This window comes from Aspergillus candidus (assembly GCF_002847045.1).
Source record: "Aspergillus candidus strain CBS 102.13 unplaced genomic scaffold BDW47scaffold_25, whole genome shotgun sequence".
Classification (NCBI taxonomy): Eukaryota; Fungi; Ascomycota; class Eurotiomycetes; order Eurotiales; family Aspergillaceae; genus Aspergillus; species Aspergillus candidus.
The window spans coordinates 124,721-146,169 of record NW_020194030.1 but is presented as its reverse complement, the minus strand read 5'-3'; the positions used below and the strand labels follow the sequence as shown (position 1 = coordinate 146,169).

Sequence of the window (21,449 nt, the reverse complement as noted above, 5' to 3'; positions counted from 1 at the left end):
AGTATTGGTGCTCGCCATGGTGAGATGCTGAGATGCGTGCTTCAGATTCTTGGATGGCTAACGCTGGAGCGAAGGGAACGCGGACAAGAAAAAGGCCCCCGTCAACATTTGATTTCTAAGCTTCGGCAGAGAAGCAAATTCCCACAAAGAAATGATTGCATGGTCTGGAGCAGGTACAGCGAAGTTGATTATAGAGCACCGAAAGTACGGCGTACATATTTCGGCGCTGACAAACAGCAACACGAACAGCTCCACCTCCGACCACCGAACCACCGAACCTACTGAATTTAGGGCTAGAGGATTCAAGCACTTGCATTAGTGGCCTTTAGTGGACTTTGGCATCGTATCAGGGGCAGCTAGCTCCGTTCGTAGCCGTTAGGGCGATTTTTATTGATCCCGAACCGGATGAGGCGTAGAATACAAAAGACAGAAAAAGACGGACGAAACGAGGTTGACATCTGACCCGCCAAGCAAACAACCTCCTGCCAAAATGAGCCAGCGTCGCCTCCGTCTCAGTCTAGCGCATTACCGCAAAGATTCCTGCACGGAGGAATCTTGCCACTATTTTGGCACTGCCTTGCACGCCAAGCAAGCTGCAAGCCTGCATGCGAAACATGGAACCTTGCAGTATCATCAGGTATCTCGCCCCACCATCGTTGGCCGAGTTTGCGAGCCTAGACTCATAGACTATTATAGGTGTACAGCACGCAATCCACGCGAGATGCACTCGACGCCTTTCGCCGCTCGCTCGGCGCCGACTGGAGCATCGACCAACACGACATGACAGTCGAGCTCTACGTTCCTGATCTGCAGACTTTGAGGGGTATTGCTTCGGATCCGGAGTTTGCCAGTTTTTACCATCTTGAAGAACCTTATCTCAGCCGTCGGCATGTGGTGGCGAGCCTAGGTTGGGTGGAAGTGTATGTGGCAGATGGAAAAGTGGTGAATGTTACCGATAGTGGGTCAGAATATCGGCCTGAGTATGAAGAGTTTGTGGGGCAAGAGTTGCGGATGGCGTTAGCTTAGTATGGTTCATTTAGTTCCAGAGCAATGAAACGAGTCTAGAGCGTTCTCTACAGAAGTTGTCTTGCCGCGGAACAAATAGTTAGTCGCCAGTTGACTGTGGTCGTAATCAATGGGCATATCTGGCTGGACCCTCAGTTCGTATAGATCAGGGAAGGACTGGCGAACTGCCAATATAGTCGACCCAAACATGTGTCTCACGCCCATTCTGCAGAAAATTAGCTCCCGTTGAAAAAAAATAAATAAGATAAAATAAAATAAAAAAAATTAGGGTTTGATCAATCGTATTGTTCGGGTATTGGCACCAGTTCCGGGATAGTGAAATCTCGGCCATATCAACCCTAACCAAATACCGAGGCAGTATGTGGTGCTTTGGACGACAGGGATCAACCATGACCGATCGCGCACCACCGACGCTCTATGTTGCAGATAACAGCTTCAAGAAAATCGCAGCATCGGCATCGGCGGACTTGTTCGGTCGGAACTCGACGCAGCTTCTCTGTAGTGCACAGTGTGTAGTCGCATATATTCACGAAGTAAAGATGATATAATAGTTCAAGTCGATTGGACTCACTCCGGGTCTCACGTTTAATTCCAAGCATCCTACGAAACATCATGTCCGTCAAACAACGCCTTCTGCGCATTGCGGTCTCGCACAATCGCCATCCGTCACTCAGTGAGGAGCAATTCCATCAATGGGCGACCAAGGAACACTGTGCTAGAGCAGCTCGTATTCATGCCAGGCACGGTATCGAGGCCTATGGAATGGTACGTGGCTGACACAAACCATGTCGAATCCTACTAATTGATGTCTAGCTCTTTAATCCGGAGACCGCCAGGACCACCGTGAAGAACCTAAATCGCACCCTGGGAGGGAGCTGGGCAATCGATGAACACGACGTGACTGTCGAATTCTACCTGCATAGTCTCGACGAGCTTACCTCTGTCTTGGAAGATCCAGAATTCAAGATCCTCCAACAGGAGGAGGAACCCTACGTGAGCGGCAAGGATATCGTGGCGACCCTCGGCTGGGTAGAATCGTACGTCCAAAACGGCCGAGTGGTGAATCTCAACCCTGACGGTGTGCCCACTTATCCCAATTTTGGCGTGCTGGCGGACTTTTCGAGCGAGCAAGTGAATCAGAAATGAGGTGCTTGGAGGGGGCGATTAGTTCAATCCGACAGGGATTGGGGTAAAATCATGCAGAAACACGAATGTTACAGTACCTAGCGTCTAACATGGTTCTTTCTTGTCTAGCGCACTATAAACTCCTTGTTAGTGGGCATTGCAATGCCCTAAGTCTGTTTTACTTGATGTCCCACCATGTTTTTACCTTTTCTTCACAATTTCCTATACGAACAAACTAATTATCGAACTACCAACATTACTTTCAAGTCAATCCAAACTCCCAAGATGATTAGACGTCCATTTCATCTAGTGCTGACACCCTCCGATCAACCAACTGGGTTCTTCTGGTTAATTCTGTGCTATCGGAGAAATGCGTCACTTGGCATTCCAGCCTCGTATGGGATGCCCTCAGTCTCCCGGAACGATCTTTAAATATTTAACTCTGGGTGATCTGCCATATTTCATACATCGACTCCATGTTCCGTGAGAATGACCAATTGCTTGATTGGAATGACCAACACAATTGAGCCGGCTCCGTCGGAGCTGGTTCAATTGCGCCGCGCCTGTGACCGATGCCATTCGCAAAAGCTCCGCTGTGAGCGCACGGGGGCCGGCAGTTGTGATCGTTGCGAGAAAATGGGGGTGACTTGTGTTTTCAGTCCTTCTCGTCGGATGCATAAAACGAGCCAGCAGAAAGATGGCGATGCGAAGTTTTCCGCGTCGGGGGTCAATAATAACTTTACGCTCAACGGTGCGTCCCGGCCCTATGAGAGAGCCATGGATGGTTTCGTAACTGACGACACTTTAGAAAATGTGACGCTAGACAGTCCTCTGCATTGGGATCTGACAACCGCCCAGTGGGCTTCTCAAGGCACAGACCCTGTTGGATATGACTTTGAGAACAGCCTACCATGCTTGGATCCAGGCGTGGCAATTTCGCCGGGCAATATGGACTTCTCTATGCTGAATGCCGACGAGTTCTATACGAATCCAGGGAGCTCCTTGAGCAACCAGGGCGTCTCCGACCGCACAGCGTCAGATAATTCAGCTCCTCCTGTTGTAACGGCTGGCCGTTGTTCGCCACACGAGGAGTGGATTCGCAAAATCTCCGATTTGAATATCAAGATCTACAACCATGCCGCCGTATTCCCACTGGTCGCGCAACACTCGTCATATCTAAATGACGACAACCCGACAGATCACAATCGAACTGTCTGCATTGATCAAACTTTTGCCATTACTGCACAGGTTGTGGAGGCATTGGAGATGGTTTCGCCCCAGCCTCGCGGGGACGGGGTGTGCAGCGGCATAGAACCCTTGGATCAAGGCAATTTGCTTCTGGTGCTGTCGTTGTATTTGCGCCTTCTGGATCTCTACTACGCCATTTTCGAACCGCTGCAAAAGACCCTGCCCTGTCCCCGCTATCACAGCTCTTCCTCGTGTTCCTCCAACTACCCTCCTTCTTTACTATCAATCGACACTCCTTCTCCCTGCCCCGAGCGATCCTGGGATGGTCGTCTTCCCCGGTTCCCCGCTCTTCGCATTGGCGAATTTTCCCTCCCCGTCGAAACAAGTGTCCACGCCTTGATGACCATTCAGCTCGCCGAGCAATTATTACGTCTACTTAGCCGGGCAATCCAAAACATAACTCGAAAAACGTCTGCCGCGAGCACGCCTTTTCGATACGACAAACAAGAGTACTTTATGGGGGCCGAGTATGGGTTAGATCGGCTACGAGATAATAGCAGTATGGACGTCGCCGAGCTGTCGCTGAAAGCCGCGGAGAAGCGACAAATGGAGGTCATGGTAATGATGAAGGCTATCAAGTGGGCGCTTGCTTCGCGATGAAGAGCTATGATTGATGCGTGATGTTCAAACTTTACACAATAGTTACGATCCTTGTTGTATATATCATGTAATGGATTCGCAATTTAAAACCGCCAAGTCGTTCTTTTCACATCTGCTCCACTTGCTCGTATTACCCAAGTCCGTTAAGCCTAGATAGCCATCTCAACCAGTTGACCAGAAACCCTTGGGGTCGTAATACCCCGCGGCAGAAGAAGTGGCGACAATTCATCCTTCTGCACCGTAACCGCACCTGCTTAGTACTTTCTCCGAGGGACCCAACCCTGCAAACCATCGCCGACTCCGACCCCCGACACTAGTAACGACCCCCGAGCATTTGCATACCTAGTGAGAAACACGGAAACACCCAGCGTATTAACCAGATAAAACATAGATTATGCCATCATTCAATTTTTTTCAGACACAGTCGCCCCCTCGCCCGCCACAATGTTCCAATTCTTCAAGTCCCCCTTCTTCCAATTCGAGTTTCTGCGTCTCCTCGCCATGACCCCCTTCGAGGGCGGCGAGATCGCAGAAATCCTCGACGCCGCCTCCAAAATCAAAGACCAAGACCCAGAAAGTTGGTACACCAACTGGGTCGAAGTCGGCACCAAAGTTGAGCAAATCGCCCAGGAAGCTGAGCGCACCGGTGACCGCATCGCCGCGCGACGGGCGTACCTGCGCGCATCGAACTACCTGCGCGCAGCGCAGTTCATGCTCAACGAAGGCCCTATCGGCCACGACAAGCGCGTCCTACCGACCATCGAGCGCGCCATCGACGATTTCCGCCGCGGAGCAAAGTACCTAGACGGCGATGTACACTTCCTCGACATCCCTTACGAGAACAAGATCACCCTCCCGGGATATCTCTACCTCCCGCCGGCAGACAAGCGCCTTACGAACGGCCAGAAGACCCCGATCCTGATCAATACCGGCGGCGGGGACTCCACGCAGGAAGAAATCTACTTCATCAACGCCTCCGTCGGCCCCAGTCTCGGCTATGCGGTTCTCACCTTCGACGGCCCGGGCCAGGGTGTCGTCCTCCGGCGAGACAAGTTGCCCATGCGACCGGACTGGGAAGTCGTCGTGGGCCGCGTCCTCGATCACCTCTGGGAGTTCAGTCGTGCTCACCCGGAGTACAACCTCGACCTCGAGCACATCGGGATCACGGGCGCCTCGATGGGCGGGTACTATGCCCTCCGCGGGGCGCTGGACCCGCGCATTGGCGCCTGCATCAGCGTTGATGGGTTCTATTCCATGGAGTCGTTCGCGCAGGGCCGCATGCCCGCTTGGCTGTGGAAGCTCTACAGCGGCGGGTACCTCTCCGACGGGGTGTTCGACAGCGTGATCGGCGCCATCTCAGGCTGGACGTTCCAGACGCGGTGGGAGTTCAATCACATGCGCTGGGCGATGGGGCGGGCCTCCGACGCGGAGGTCATCCGCCGCATGTTGGACTATACGCTTGCTAAACCTGGCGGCGGCGAGTTGCTGCATCAGGTCAAATGTCCCGTACTAGTGACAGGGGCGGGGTCGAGCTTTTACTTCGATCCCGAGACGACGACGCGGAAGGTCCTGCGGAGCTTGAGCCACTTGCCGGAGCACATGAAGGAGGAGTGGGTGGCGGAGGATGTGGTGTTTGGGGGGTTGCAGGCGAAGATTGGCGCGTTTGGGTATTCTATGCAGAGGACCTTTTCTTACTTGGATGGGAAGTTTGGCGTGCAGAGGGAGAGCTTGGGGGGGAAGATTGCGAATGGGAGGGTGTATTAGGTTGGTATGCTAGGTATATACACCAACGGTTTGATTATCATCTACTGGAGTCTTTTGTAGTAATTCTGTAGATAAAGTATTTGCAATATTGTGAGTTATAACATTGTGCATCCTCATTATCTTATCAGATGTGTCAGCAATATCTTCTCCCCGGTGGTGATTGTGGGCGTGATAGTAGACTATATATATATCCGATGTAGGTTAATGACTGAATATACTACCTCTGGAATATGAAGATAGTTGCATTATGACTTCCAAAGTTAATATCAAGAAACGAATTACACAATAATCGAGATTAATACATAATATATACAGTGCCTTGACAATTTTTTATATGCAGTATTCTAGTTGAACTATGGCAGAAGCTATGTTTGGCTATGTTAGTTACCACCGAAGACTTATCCGAAGAATTACAGAAAAAGACTAATGCATGCATGTTATGAAATACCTAGTAAACAGGGAACTTCTCTTTCAACCAAGTCAATCTGGAAGATTCCACGTGTTAAAAACCCTGACTGATGATTGAGTTCACCAGGCAATAAACATGACCCACTGGTCCCTGTTCGACCATGGAATAACGTGACCGGAATTTTCCAGTTCGGCGTGCTGACCCACGTGACCCACGTGACCCACTGATCGGCCCGTCCCCTTTAATGCCCCTCTCCACGCCATCCTCCGATCCTCGATCGGATCCATCATTTATTTTTTTTCCACCACGACTCCTGCTGTCAACTTCCAGCTCATGTCTCCATCCCATCAACCACATTGATTACCATGGCTAGACCTAATCAGCGCCACGCTTGCGACCGCTGTCATGGTCAAAAACTGCGATGCATCCACTCAGGGAGTGGCCCGTGTGCACGGTGCGCCAAAGCCAAAGCCACCTGCAGCTGGAGCAAATCTGGGTCTCCCAACCAGTTCAAGAAACAGAGACCACAGAAATATGACGCCTCCTCTGCGGGTAGCCAACACGCAGACCAGGCGAACGAGCCAACCCCCCCGCCGTTTGGTGCATACATGAGCCAACCTTCCCTCACCGGCGTCGACGTTGATATCAACCTGCTGCAGACTCAATTCATGGAGAGTACTCCCTGGGCTGTACCCACCGGTCGCTATCCTTCTCCTGCATCACAAGAATTGGAGTCGTACAATGTGGGCCCTAGTGAAGCCGATCTTCCTGCCACCGCGGACTGGATGTGGCCTGCCGCCGCGAACGGTCCCATTCAAACCACCCCCCCTGCAAACTGGCAGCAAACATTCAATCAGGAGTGGTCCATGATGGAGTCGCAGCATCCGGTTCCAACAATGAACACCCCTTCCCGATCGTCGCCAGTAAGCGACACTGTGGATGCGCCGAAGACGGCGTGCCATATTGCGACCATTCGCGAATTGTCAGACCTCAATGTCGACCTGTACGCCCACGAAGCATCGGTTCCAAAACCTCCTGCATCCCTGGACGAACCACTCAGCTGGAAAAACAAGGACTTTGCCATCGATCGGACCTTTCACTTGTCCCAGCGGCTCATTGAGATCGTCAACAAACGGTATCCACGCTACCTCGAGACAGCCCGAATGCAAACCCCGGAAAGCACTCCGGAGAGCACCCACGAAAACGGTCCACCTGAGCCGCCCATTGATCAGGGTTCATGTCTTCTAATTCTATCATGTTACACTCGTCTCATTGAAACTTACGATCGCATCTTTGCCAACATGCAGGGATGTCTGGATCGTTCTTCTGTCACAGCCCGAGACGACTATGTCAACATGCCGTCGGTTCAAGTCGGGTCCTTCTCCTTGCCACATTCATCATCGTTGCAGATTGTTCTCATCCTGCAGCTGGCGCGCCAACTCTTGAGCCGAATGGGCGAGATCATCAAAGCCGTTCAACCGGAGAAAAGAAAGAATCATTCCGATGTCACAGTCTCTGAATCTGCAATAGGAGGTCTTCTCCTGTCTAGGGCTTTGGATACCGTCTCCGCCGAAGAAGACAGTCTGATGAAGAGAATCACGAGATTACGAAGTACCTTGATTGAACTGAATATTCTGTGAAGAACTAGATACACTAGACACAACGAATTTCCCCTTGACTTCATGCTCATACTAATTTTGAATTTGCCGTTAACCCCTCATTGCACAAATAAACCCGTCAACACCGCCATCTGGATCAGCAAAATTTTCACACTCCTTTCCGCTCCTTGTTCCATATGGAACTACTTCGGATTCCACCACCAAGTGCCCACCTAGCACGTTTCAATGGAGTTGATCAAGGCGGCGAGGAAAAGGAAGACCGCGGGGAGATTGTTGGTGTGAATGCGCCACCAGTTCAGTCGCAGCCAAGGGGGCAGGGCGCTCAAATTCGTCTTGCCCGGCAGGGAGCTGTCCCAGATGCTTCCGATAATGCGCATGGCGAACTTTCCATAGACGAGATGACCGATAGCGAACAATCCGCCGGCGAAGTACAATCGCCGAGTTTGGTCATCCAACGAGGCGCCAGGGCTACCGATGCCGTTCAGCAAGCCCAAAACACCCCCCAGGGGGTGCAGAATGCTGACCACCCAGATGAGTTGGCGGAAAATGGCGGGAAACCAATGCGGCAGGGTTGCGCCGGCTGGCCCCTGAGGCACTTCACGGTCGATCCAGGACGAAAAGGCAAATTGCTGGTCCCATGCGCACATAAGCCCAGCCGTGGAGGTAATCAGAGGGGCGACTCTTAGCAGTTTGAGTCCAATGAGAACGGCCATTTTGAGAAAATCCAAATGATCTTGGGAAAAGCAAGGCGACGAGATACTTCCGGCGAGTGTGATGAATAGACGATTTGTGTTGATTTAGCTTCACTGTGTTTGTACGAAACTTTATAGCCCTTCTGCCTTCAGGTCTCGATCGTACGATTTCGACTGTTTTACTGAGACATTACGGTAGGTATTCCGACACATTTCTGGAGATTACCGTCTGACTTGCATGGGCGTCCGGGCATCGCCGGTGGATGTTCTCCGGCAGACTAACTGGATTGGATTAGTTTTCTGCACTGGCGTCACTTGCCTGCCAATCATCGTTCAGTCGGTGGTCGGCCCTATTGTGGATCCCCGACTACACCGATCAGCATGTCGCAATGGCCAAAGCTCATTGTAGTATACCCACTTTTTCTGGCCGGAGAATACTGTGAAGCTCTTGGCGCCTAGCCAGGCGTCTTCGACTGCCCTATACCGGTATTCCGAGCCCAGATTAAGCACTGGGCGGCGCACGTGCCTTGCGGCTACATCGTTTACGGAGTATGTACTGATGATATCGGCTATGAACCGGTGGTGTTCAAATGGTACAACAGATTTAAGTGTACACTGGGAGAATCGTGTGTTTTCCCCAGTCATGATCAGACAATCGAAAGATTTTGCTACCTATTCTGATCCGACCGATTTCTACCGCGCAGCCCCTTCAGTGCTCGGTTGGCACGACTTGGTCATTTTTAACTGAATATTGTGGAACGATGTCTCCCAACGAGCCGATCGCGATCATTGGCTCCAGCTGCAAGTTTGCAGGTGGTGCGTCATCCCCTTCGAAATTATGGGACCTCCTTCGCGACCCCAAAGATCTATCCAAACCCCCCCCAGACACCCGATTCAACCTCGATGGCTTCTACCATCCATACGCAGAGCAACATGGAAACACCAATGTGCACGGCGCCTACTTTCTCGAGGAAGATCCGCGGTGTTTCGACACTGTCTTCTTCAATATCTCCCCAAAAGAGGCCGAGGCAATCGACCCCCAGCAACGCATCCTCCTCGAGATGGTGTATGAGGCTATGGAAGCCGCCGGCCTGACATTGCAAGGTCTCCAGGGGAGTGATACCTCCGTCTACGCCGGTCTCATGATTAGGGACTACATGGATGTGCAGGCGCGTGACCCAGACTACTTCTCGCAATATATGGTTACTGGAACATCAAGCGCACTCAATGCCAATCGTATCTCATACTTTTTTGATTGGCACGGCCCCTCGTTGACCGTCGACACAGCATGCTCGTCGAGTCTTGTGGCGGTCCATCAGGCTGTTCAGGGATTACGGGCCGGTGAGAGCCGCATCGCCTGTGTCACCGGATCGAATCTACTGCTTGGTCCAGAGTTGTTCATATCAGCGTCCAACATGCACATGATGGCGTCTAGGTCGAAGATGTGGGACACTAGCGCCGACGGCTACGCTCGCGGAGATGGCTTCGCAACATTCATGTTAAAGACGCTGTCCAACGCTATCGCTGACGGCGACCATATCGAAGCTATCATCCGTGAAACGGGCGTCAATTCGGATGGACGCACGAAGGGTATTACGTTACCGAGTCCCCAAGCTCAAGCGGAACTAATCAGAGATACGTATCGTCGCGCCGGTTTGGATCCGTCTAATCCTAGCGACCGATGTCAATATTTTGAGGCACATGGAACTGGGTATGTGATAGAGGCCCCTCAGGATGATATTTTACTAAGAAGACTAGAACCCAAGCTGGTGACCCACGAGAAGCCTCCGCCATCCACGATGCCTTCTTTGGAACAGACGGCGCCGACAAGAAGGCTGATCCGAAGCTTGTGGTCGGATCTATTAAAACTGTCGTGGGGCATACGGAGGGAACAGCTGGCATGGCGGGCATAATGAAAGCCTTACTCGCCATCCGTCACCGTGTTATCCCACCCAACCTGCACTTCAGCAACCTCAACCCTTCAGTTGTCCCGTTCTATGACCGAGTGACAGTACCTACCGAGCCAATGCCTTGGCCAGCGGTGAAACCCGGAACGCCTGTCCGTGCGAGCGTCAACAGCTTCGGTTTCGGCGGTACTAATGCTCACGCCATCTTGGAAAGCTACGAACCTGGAAACAGCACGGTGGCCACCCACCAAGGCGAGAGCCTCGCACTTCCTTTGGAATTGTCTGCATATAATGAGAAAGCTCTATTATCCGTTGTGGAGAACTACGCAGCATTCTTGAGGCAAAATGAGCAGACTGTTAGCCTCCGGGATCTGGCATGGACTCTACACTCACGACGATCCGAACTGCCTGTGAAGATTGCTTTCTGCGGCCTATCCGCCTCAGACATCGCAGATCAGATGGAAAATAAGCTTGAATCGGTCAAGAATACTCCAGGAACGGAACTTGGCACGCGCTCCCCAGCGTTCGCAGGTGAAAAACCGTCTCTACTGGGCGTCTTTACCGGCCAAGGTGCCCAATGGCCTACCATGGGGAAGCACCTCATCGAGAGCTCAAGACTATTCCGTGATACTATTGAACGACTTGAAAAGTGTTTGTCTGAGCTCGATGACGGCCCTGAGTGGTCCCTGAAAAGCGAGATTCTGGCACCAAAGGCCACTTCACGCGTTGCCGAGGCCGCTCTGTCGCAGCCCCTGTGCACCGCAATTGCCATTGCTTTGGTGGATCTGCTTCACGCATCCGGTGTCAACTTTACCGCCGTCGTAGGTCATTCCTCCGGCGAAATCGGCGCCGCCTATGCTGCCGGGGTTATAACTGCGGAGGAAGGGATGAAAATTGCCTACTACCGAGGAAAGTATGCCAAGCTAGCCGAAGGCAAAAATGGCGCCAAGGGTGGCATGCTTGCAGTCGGTATGGGATTTGACGAAGCCAAGGACTTCTGCGATCAAGTTCAGTTCAAGTCACGCCTAGGCGTCGCCGCCAGCAATTCGCCCACCGGTGTTACTTTGTCTGGTGATTTGGATGCTGTTCATGAGGCGAAAGAGCTATTCGATGCCCGCAAAACCTTTGCTCGGATGCTCCAAGTTGATACTGCGTATCATTCTCATCACATGCTGCCATGTGCAGATCCGTATGTATCATCTTTGAACACTTCTAGAATCGAACCGAAGGATCCTGCACAGTCGTCTTGCACTTGGATCTCTAGTGTGTACGGCTCCGATGGTGATCCAACAGTGGAGGAGCTCAGCGCTGTCTACTGGAGAGACAACATGGCTCAGGCTGTACTTTTCTCTCAGGCTTTGGAGCGTGCTATGATTGAGTGCGGTCCATTCGATGCGGTACTCGAGGTTGGCCCTCATCCGGCGCTCAAGGGTCCGGCATCGCAGACGCTACGGGAGCTCAGCGACAACCCTCTACCCTACTTCGGGGTTCTTGATCGCAAACGCAACGACACGGTCGCATTCGGGGACGCGCTCGCCTCTTTGTGGATTCACTTCGGCCCCTCCGCCGTTTACCTCGAGGGTTACGCAACTGCCTCCGGACCCAAGGACCTACCTCCGCCGAAGCTAGTGAAAGATCTTCCTGCCTACCCATGGGACCACTCGCAGGTTTACTGGCGTGAATCAAGGTTGTCTAAAGAGTTTCGAACTCGAGCCTCGCCGCCTCATGAACTTCTCGGCCATCCCTTGCCTGGTGGATTGTATGAGGGTGGTCTTCGTTGGCGAAATATCCTTCGCCTTGAAGAGGTTCCATGGATTGGCGACCATCGATTCCAGGGACAGGCACTTCTCCCAACGTCTGCGTTCTGCTCCATGGCAGTTGATGCGGCTTTGAAGCTGGCGTCAGGCTCTGTGGACCTGAACACCGATTGTATCGAGCTTCATGACCTTGTTATCCACAATGCGATCAGCATCCCAGACGGATCGCACGGTGTCGAAATAATCACCTCCATTCATCGACTCGACACCTCGAATCATCCACTTGATGCGGAGTTTACTGTTCTATTTGGGCCGCCTGATGGTAGCCAGGTGCTGAAGAAAGCTGCCTCGGCGCATGTCACACTATTGCGTGCAGGTCCTGCTGAGGATCCTGCTCCTATCCGGACGCGGGAGAAATGCCTGGACTCTCTTGACATACCCCATTTCTACCAGTCGATCGGGACAATGGGACTCCAGTACGCCGGCTCGTTCAACTGCCTGGAAAGACTTCAGCGGAAATGGCAGAAGGTCTCCGCACTATTCAACAAGCAAGTCGCTACTATAAAGCACCTCACGCTCAATCCGTCTTTGGTGGAGGGGTGCATCCAAGCTGCGTATGCGGCCTTTTCAGCACCTGACGATGCTGCATTGCGGCGTGTGTTTCTCCCACAGAAGGTAGAAAGGATGTCACTGCGGCTGTCAGCAGTTTCCGGCTCGGACTCTCTGCTTGTTATTGACAGCTTTGTGACAAGTGTTGAGAAAGCAACCGCAACTAGGCGTCCCGCATTTCATACCGATATTGAAGTATCGGACAGCGTTAGCGGAAAGTTGTTAGTCGAGCTTGAAGGACTTACGATCTCTTCGTTTAGTCCTACCTCCGCGGCTGATGACAGAGAACTGTTCCTCCAGACCGTGTGGAAACCCGCTATGACCGAAGGCCTTACTGTTGGCAACGAACAACAACGGAAGATAGCCAACCAAGCCGCATTGGACATGGAACATCAGTCGATCTTATATCTTGAGACTCTCTTTGCAAACAACTTATACCTCTCTGATAACACGTCACGGGAGTTTGCGTGGCTGGCCCAACTTAGCCAAGCTGGTCCTTCCAAGGGTTCGCAGAACGGTGGGAATGCGCCGATTACCTCCCACCTAGACGACTTTGAAGCATTGAGAGCGGTCACGAAAAAGTTGCCTGAGGTTATACGAGGACGAGTGCCCGGTGGTGACCTTGAGCGACAGCTACAATCGTTTGTGGAGACCAACTCTGTCTTTCAACAAATTAACGATGGGTTGCATAATGTGGTTGACCGTATTACCCATCGTTTTGCACAGCTCAATGTTCTCGAAATTGCCCCCGCCCACTTGCGTCCTTCGTTCGATGCCTTCGGTGATCTGGCCGACCGGATTTCGTCATACACCTTGGTTACGAATTCGCCTTCCAAGGAGATTCCCAATTATGGCAGGAATTTTACCCATATCCCAGTGGATACATTACACACCGACCCGCCGGCTATCACGTCTGCCCTCAATGGACAGAAATTTGATATTGTCATCGCTTCATACCTTTTAAATGGACAAACTGCTACCTTCAGCGAAGAGGCGCTGCGAGAGTTCAGAAAGGTCCTGACAGCCGGCGGTTACTTGATTCTCACTGAACCTACTCAGGAATATGTCTGGTCCAGGATCTTCCTAGGTGTTCTACTAGGCTCCGAAGGAAATAGCGGTACGGGGCGCGATATCGGACGTCCTATCTCCAGCGTGAGTCTGGATGGTTTATTGCGCAACGTGGGCTTCTCGGGAGTAGACTCGTTGCTGCCTCGTGATGCCAATGGGCCAGGCGATGCCATATCGCTATTTGTGACCCAGGCATTGGACGAAACCATCGATCTACTGCGTCATCCGTTGCAACCCTCCGCACTCGGGATATTGGAAGGTAGCCGTGTTCTTGTCGTCGGTGGTAAAACACTACGGACTTCGAGATTATGGCACAATATCGCCTCTGCTTTACAGCCTTGGGCCAAGGAAGTGTTTTGCATAGAGTCCTTTGAGGCTCTTCAGGACGAAGATACGACTGACATTGCAGGTGCAATTGTTCTGACAGATCTTGACGAGCCAACGTCTAGACTGGTCACGTCCAAATCATACAACACAATTTTCGGACTTTTTGCACAGGCTCCCCATGTCTTATGGGTAACGCACGATGCGCTCCAAGCCAACCCCGAACAGGCGGCATCAATTGGGATAGGTCATTTCCTGGCTCAGGAACATCCGTCCGCTCATTCTCAGTTCCTGGACTTGGACACCATTGAGGAGTCTGAATATAAGGTTTTGGGTTCTTTCATGCGACTACTGATTCCGGGCATACACGACTCCCAAGAGCCTCGTCTATGGACCACTGAAACGGAGATTTCAGTCAAAGACGGCCAAGTTTTAATTCCTCGTGTATTTCCAACACAGAGTATGAACGATCGTCTCAACTCACACTGGCGCCCCATCATCCAAAGCGCCAATCTCCCGAAAGACACAATCGCTCTGTCCTCTTCTGGCTCGCTGCATGCCCCGACTTACGCCGCTCAACATATCAACTCGCCAAGCATCACGGGGAAAAGACCGGTTCTTCACACGACCTATTCAGTCCCAATCGCCATCAATATCTCTAACGGCGTCTATCTCTATGTTTCCGCGGGACAAGTCGACAACGTGGGCAACGTTCTCGCATTCACTGATACTATCTCGTCTCGTGCCTCTGCACTTGCCACGTGGAAGATTCCATCGGTTGCTGAATCTGGCTCGGTTGAACTCAGTAACATCTTGGAGCTGACAGCAAATGTTTTGGCCGCTCACCACATCATTGACTCTCTTCCTGCAGGCAATTCCGTCCTCCTGGAACCCAGTTCCACTCTCGCAGCAGTTATAAATGAGTTAACCAAAGGTACCGAGAAAAAGATACACTTTCTAAGCACTGCGGCGTGTGAAAAAATGACTAGCGTTACATGGACTACCGTGCCACCTCTTGCGTCCAAGAGACACATCCTTTCAGTCCTTCCGCACTGCCCAAAACTCTTTTTCGACCTTTCACCCGAACCAACTCGCCTGGCCTCCCGCATTGTACAATTACTCCCGTTGGATTGTGCCGTTTTTGGCCTAGGAGAGTTATTCCAGTTGGCTTCCGAGGGCACAGACGAAGTGTCTACTCCCTGGCTACAACACGTGCTGCTGACAGTCGCATCATCAGCCTTGAAACTCTCCAGAAAGGCCACATATCTATCCTCTTCACCTCTAACGTTGAAAGATCTACTTGGGCATTGTATTCAAAATGGCAACGCTATGGCGGTCGTCGATTGGACCCAGCAAAAGAGTATTCCACTAACGGTTGAGCCCTTGGAACCGTCACACCTCCTTTCCTCTACCGGAACATATGTTCTCGTCAATACCGAGTCGTCCTTGACTCACTCCATCGCTGATTGGTTGATTGCAAACGGTGTGCGGTCATTGATCACCATCAACTCGCAAGCACCCCCGCCCCTTCCTGCCTGAGACATACTAACAACTAAACAGTGACATCGGAGAACATATAACCCCGGAATTATTGGATGATCTGAAGGTTCAGAATCTACAGGCGGATCTTACCAATCTTAAAGACGCTAGAGCTGTCTTTGAGAGATTGCCAAAAGTCACCGGTGTCATCTACGGTGGCGCATCACCTGCAATTTGCAGTTTGGGGGGGTCCGAGTTTGAGCTGAAAAGCCTTTTGGAATCACAGCAAAGTGCACATAATCTGACTACTGTCTTGGGAGATCGAGGTGTTGACTTCTTTATCATCCTGTCCTCCCTCCAAAGGGATTGTGCGCCTGCGAACGCAGTATGTACTCATTCTGAACACTTCTCTACGATACTAATGTCGATTCCACAGTACTTCACTAGCCTCGCTTCTCACTGCAAGCAGGGAGGACCACCAACAATCGTGCTCTCCTTGGAATGCCAATTGGATTCTGACCAAGAATGTCCATTTATCCGCCTCAGCGAGTCAGATGTACACTACGCGCTGACGGAGGCAATTTCAAGCACCTTGTCCCCCGATGGCGTGTCCGCGATCTGGACTGGTGTTGAGCGATTGCCTCGTGAAGTTCCTGCTTCGTCTACGCAAAATTGGCTCTCCAGACCTTTGTTCTCTCATCACACTGTACGTGAGCACGAAGCTGATCCACGCAGCTCTCAAGGTGAAGTCCAGAGCATGATGGAGAGAATTGCTGTGTCTCAGGATCACCAGGAAGCTTCCTCGGTCATCCAGGAGTTCTTCGTGACACAGCTGGCGGCGATGCTGACCCTGAGTTCTGAGTCTCTGAGTTCCCGAAATGATCTCACTAGTCTAGGCGTCGATTCGCTAAGCGCATCGGACATCCGCGCCTGGTTCTTAAAGGAACTGGACGTCGATGTGTCAATATTGAAGATTCTTGGAGGATACACTATTGCGGAGTGTATGGTGTCCATTTCTGTTGCCCTTTTGACATGGCCTGCTAACCTGTTCTAGTATGTGATGAAGTCGCTGCCAATTTGACCGTTCAAATTGGGTCGCAGAAAGAAGCCGTATCGCCACCCGCCGTGAACTCACCCGAGCCCGTTACTGCTGCACCTGTGACTGAGCAGCCCAATATCGAACGCCCTGTTGAATCTCTTGCACCAGTTTTGGAAATCGCTGTTGAGGCATCCTCGAGCAATTCTTCCTCAGAAGGGATAATGACGCCTCAAACCAGCCGAGGTATCTACACTCCCCGGACCGAAATAACTTCTCTACTCTTGGAAAGCGTCAAGTCAAAAATCTGTACTCCAGTTCAACGGCAGGAGAAGATGTCGTTCAGTCAGAACCGGCTATGGTTCCCAACGGCCTATCTTCAGCAAGACACCCCTTTCAACTGTACCACGTCATACACCTTGACGGGTCCGCTCGACGTTGCTCGTCTTGAAAATGCGTTCCAGCGCATGATTGAACGCCATGAAAGCTTTCGCACTGCGTTCTGCACTGATGCAGCTAGCGGTGAGGCCATGCAGCGTGTGCTTGCCTCTTCCCCATTCCAGATGCGAACAATGCTGGGAAGTAAGGACGACGTGCAGCGTGTGTTTCGTGAGATTGCCAACTACCATTTCGATCTCTCCGTCGCAGATACGCTCGTCGCTTCATTGATTTCTCATGGGCCTAAAGACCATACCATTGTCTTCGGCTACCATCATATCATCATGGATGGTGTCAGTTGGCAGATTACCCTGAATGATCTGGCCCGCTTCTACGAATCAGACAACCCCGAGCTTCCCACGCTATCGCAATACATCGACTTCTCAGTCAAGCAGCGTCAGCTTGTCAGTAGCGGTACTCATAATGCCAAGCTCTCATATTGGCGAAAGGAGTTCCCGTCCGCACCCCCCTTGCTGCCTTTGTTCCCTTTCGCGAAGGTCGGCACAAGGAAAGCTCTGACTCGATACGACACGCTCGACTATGTGTACGACGTGGACCCCTCTCTTGTCTCGAAGATCAAAAAAGCAAGCTTGGCGGCAAAGACCACAACCTTCCACTTCTACTTAGCAACGTTCATGGTTTTGCTTAATCGATTCCTGGAAACCGACGATGTCTGTTTGGGTATCATTGACGCGAACCGCTCGGATAAAGCATTCCTCAACACGGTCGGCTTCTTGCTGGATATGCTGCCTTTGAGGTTGAAGGTCAACAAAAAGGAGCGGTTTGTCCACACCCTGCGCAATACAAAGACCAAAGCATATGGTGCACTAGAGAATTCTGGTGTGCCCCTCGAAACAATTCTGAAGGAGCTCCAGATACCTACCACGTCCACAAGTACACCACTGTTTCAGGTACTGATGAACTACCGTATGGGGGCGCTGCGCGCTCCTCAGATGGGTGACGCAAAGATGAGCTTTTTAGACTATGAGGATGCCAAGGCACCTTTCGATCTTGCCATTTCAATCGATGAGAAAGATGATGGCACAGGAATGTTGACTTTCTCTATGCAAGATTACATGTATGACTGGGAAGGTGCGGAGCTCCTGGTGAAAACTTATGTTCACCTACTGGATACCTTGGCAACCGACTCATCCCAACGCCTTAATGAGGTGCCGTTGTTCGACGAGACTTTGGTTAATCAATCCATGGTCGCTGGAACTGGGTCTGCTACTGGATTTGATTGGGCACAAACGCAGACCATCTCACAGCGCGTCGACGCTATGACAGCCCAAAAGCCTGACGGAGTTGCAGTCAAGGATTTGAATGGACGGGCCAGGACCTATGCTGAGACGCAAGCAAGAGTCCACGCTCTGTCCCATTCTCTCGAAAAGGCTGGTGTCTCTCCTGGCTCGCAAGTTGCCATATACTGTGAACCGACGGTCGACACTGTCGCATCGATCCTCGCCATTCATCGTGTGGGGGCCGCTTACGTCCCTCTTGACGTTCGAAATTCCTCTGAGCGACTGCAGGATGTTGTTAGACAGTGCAAGCCAGCCCTTATTCTATACCACGGTGCTACCAAGCAGAACCTTGTCGATGTGGCTTGCGACAGTCAGGATGTACTTGATATTGATACTGTTCCAGAGTCGGCATCCGGACATGTTCCCGACGCTTCGAAGCTCTCCGACGCAGCTGTCATTCTCTACACTAGTGGATCCACTGGGAAGCCCAAGGGTATTATGCTGACCCACGCAAATCTCTCCATTCATTTTGCTTCTATCAGCAATGCCTTGGGCCTCACAGACAGAGACGTCATACTGCAGCAAAGTGCTCTTGGTTTTGACGCTTCCTTGGCTCAGATGTTCATGGCATTGACAAATGGCGGGACCTTGATTCACGGCAGTAACCGTGGTGATCCAGTTGATCTTGCGGCACTGATCGAAAAAGAAGGCGTCACACTGACACTGATCATGGTTTCCGAAATGTCTGCGCTCCTGCAGTATGGACGAGACATACTATCGCGTTGCCAATCTTGGCGCATTGCTCTCTGTGGCGGCGAGGCCTTCACGATCAATCTTCTACGCAAGTTCCGTGACCTCGACTTGCCGAATCTGGATCTCTACAACGCATACGGTCCAACCGAGGCGACTATTATGTCTTCACTAGGTAAAGTGTCTTACCGCCGTACGGACTGGGAAGAGGGGTCCGTTGTTCCCGTTGGGCCTCCTCTTCCAAACTATGGTGTGTATGTACTCGACGAGAACTTGCAACCATGTCCTCTAGGATGGCCTGGCGAGCTGTGCATCTGTGGACCGGGTGTGGCGCCGGGCTATGTTGGCCTTCCCGAATTGACCGCTTCCAAATTCCAACCAGATCAGCTGCGCAAGCCTCAAGGGTCATCATATGAGGGCTGGGGTGATGTTTACCGTACGGGAGACAAGGCCCGGCTGCTCAAAGATGGATCGTTTGTATTCTTGGGCCGCATGGATGGAGATTCGCAGGTGAAACTTCGTGGTATTCGAATTGAGCTCAATGACATCTCCAGCTCAATCATAAAGACTTCCAACGAGGCCGTCGTGGATGCGACGACCATTGTCAAGGGAACAACCAGCCAGATGCTGGTTAGCTTTGTGGTTCTTTCGCCGGCGAAAGTCGCAGACCTCGAGAAATCGCAATCATCCGCGTCCGCTTATCTCCGTCAGCTAATTCGGTCCCTCCCTCTACCAGTGTATATGCGCCCGGTAATTGCGGTTCCACTACAGCGTTTGCCCTTCACGGAACGGGGAAAACTCGATGTCAAAGCACTTGCGGCTATTCCGATACAGGAGGATGCAGAGACGGCCACTGAAGAGCTGAACGACACCGAGAAGGCTTTGAAGCAGGTGTGGCAGGAAATCTTGTCCGAACAAGGACTACCACTTGAGATTCGGCGAGACTCGGACTTCTTTTCTGTGGGAGGAAATTCTCTTATGTTGATGCGAGTCCGTGCGAAGATGTTGGAGGTTTTTGGTGTCTCAGTGCCGTTAGCCCAGTTATTCCAAGCTAGCACGCTCGAGTCGCTCGCCTCACGGATAGACGGACATACTACGGCTCAAACAGACACTATCGTGTGGGGTGAAGAGACTACTTTGGATACGTCCCTCCCCCCTGCTATTGCCCGTTGCCAGGATCACTCAGAAACGGACTTATCGGTCGTCCTCACTGGTAGCACCGGGTTCCTGGGCCGTGAAATCGTTCGACAACTTGTCGCTGAGCCACGTATTTCCAAAATACACTGCCTCGCTGTCCGTTCCGGACGCACTCTACCAAAAGAATTAGTTGATTCTTCCAAGGTTATTGTTCACACTGGCGACTTGGCTGCCGACCGTCTTGGCTTAAGCGCGTCGCAAGCCGAGGAATTATTTTCTTCTGCCGCAGCCATTATCCACAACGGAGCCGAAGTCTCCCACATGAAGTCCTATCACTCTCTTCGAAAGACAAACGTGGACAGTACCCGCCAACTTGTCGAACTTGCATTGCGCTCCTCGATCGATGCTGGCGTTCCCACTCCGGCTTTCCATTATGTCTCGACGGCCGGTGTGGGCCACCTTCCCAAAACGCCGTCGTTCCCTGAACAATCTGTCTCGCCCTTCCCACCTCCAGTGGACGGGTCCGATGGTTACGTCGCTGCCAAATGGGCTAGCGAGCGGGTTTTGGAGCAGGCATCAGAACAGCTAGGATTACCTGTGTTTATTCATCGACCCAGCAACATCACTGGTCCGGATGTCGGTGACAGGGACATCATCCACAATGTGTGGAAATGGTCTGAGTCGCTACGCACAGTCCCCGATCTAATGGCTGCGGGTGCGACCGGAGCATTCGATTTTGTGGGTGTGGAAACCTGCGCGAAGGGGATTACAGACACTCTTTTCGAGGGTTCCTCGGCCGGGACTCTCGCTTACTTCCACCAGAGCGGGGAGAACGTGATTCCTGTCCAAGACTTCAGGGATTACTTGCAGAAAAAACAGGACGCAGAGGTCGAGTTGCTTCCTTTTGATGAGTGGGTGGATAAGGCTGTACAGGCGGGATTGGACGATCTCGTTGCCTCGTTTCTGCGCGGTACAAAGGGTGCGTTCCAGATGCCGTTGCTACCGAAGGCTTTAAGGGGGTGACCGAAGTTTTTGGGGCAAAAAATAGGGGACGGTGGTATGGCATGATCTTGTAAATGACTACTCGTTGTCGTGGCTATTCCATAGGAGCTGTTATATCACAAGTAGAACAACCAACATGCTTAATCCTAAATCCCAGTAGCGAACGATATGTACATTACCTCAAAAGGGGGGCTGGAAACGCTGTAGATCTCCTGTAA

The 21,449-nt window shown here is 51.8% G+C and overlaps 6 protein-coding genes across 6 annotated transcripts; 5 read left to right on the top strand and 1 right to left on the bottom strand.

Annotated features, from left to right (window-relative positions):
* Positions 1-490: 490 nt before the first annotated feature.
* BDW47DRAFT_126107 (EthD domain-containing protein) lies at positions 491-2,172 on the top strand (the record flags this gene model as incomplete). The annotated part of the gene is made up of 4 exons (XM_024816497.1): positions 491-637; positions 697-920; positions 1,623-1,791; positions 1,840-2,172. The coding sequence occupies 4 exons, from the start codon at positions 491-493 to the stop codon at positions 2,170-2,172; spliced, it is 873 nt and encodes a 290-aa protein (XP_024671651.1).
* A 489-nt stretch (positions 2,173-2,661) lies between these two features.
* Positions 2,662-3,999, top strand: BDW47DRAFT_117842 (Zn(II)2Cys6 transcription factor domain-containing protein; the record flags this gene model as incomplete). Its single annotated transcript, XM_024815130.1, has 2 exons — positions 2,662-2,902; positions 2,960-3,999. 2 exons carry the CDS (start codon positions 2,662-2,664, stop codon positions 3,997-3,999), a joined length of 1,281 nt encoding a protein of 426 aa, XP_024671650.1.
* Positions 4,000-4,443: 444 nt separating this feature from the next.
* On the top strand, positions 4,444-5,763 carry psoB (hydrolase psoB; the record flags this gene model as incomplete). The annotated part of the gene is made up of 1 exon (XM_024817420.1): positions 4,444-5,763. The coding sequence occupies one exon, from the start codon at positions 4,444-4,446 to the stop codon at positions 5,761-5,763; it is 1,320 nt and encodes a 439-aa protein (XP_024671649.1).
* A 650-nt stretch (positions 5,764-6,413) lies between these two features.
* BDW47DRAFT_35403 (Zn(II)2Cys6 transcription factor domain-containing protein) lies at positions 6,414-7,908 on the top strand. The gene has a single exon (XM_024818808.1). The coding sequence runs from the start codon at positions 6,538-6,540 to the stop codon at positions 7,810-7,812; it is 1,275 nt and encodes a 424-aa protein (XP_024671648.1). The 5' UTR covers positions 6,414-6,537; the 3' UTR covers positions 7,813-7,908.
* A 95-nt stretch (positions 7,909-8,003) lies between these two features.
* On the bottom strand, positions 8,004-8,504 carry BDW47DRAFT_126103 (uncharacterized protein; the record flags this gene model as incomplete). Its single annotated transcript, XM_024816496.1, has 1 exon — positions 8,004-8,504. One exon carries the CDS (start codon positions 8,502-8,504, stop codon positions 8,004-8,006), a length of 501 nt encoding a protein of 166 aa, XP_024671647.1.
* A 411-nt stretch (positions 8,505-8,915) lies between these two features.
* Positions 8,916-21,381, top strand: nrps14 (PKS-NRPS hybrid synthetase psoA). Its single transcript, XM_024818809.1, has 5 exons — positions 8,916-10,194; positions 10,242-15,659; positions 15,709-16,012; positions 16,064-16,628; positions 16,682-21,381. Exons 1-5 carry the CDS (start codon positions 9,245-9,247, stop codon positions 21,250-21,252), a joined length of 11,808 nt encoding a protein of 3,935 aa, XP_024671646.1. The 5' UTR covers positions 8,916-9,244; the 3' UTR covers positions 21,253-21,381.
* Positions 21,382-21,449: the final 68 nt, after the last annotated feature.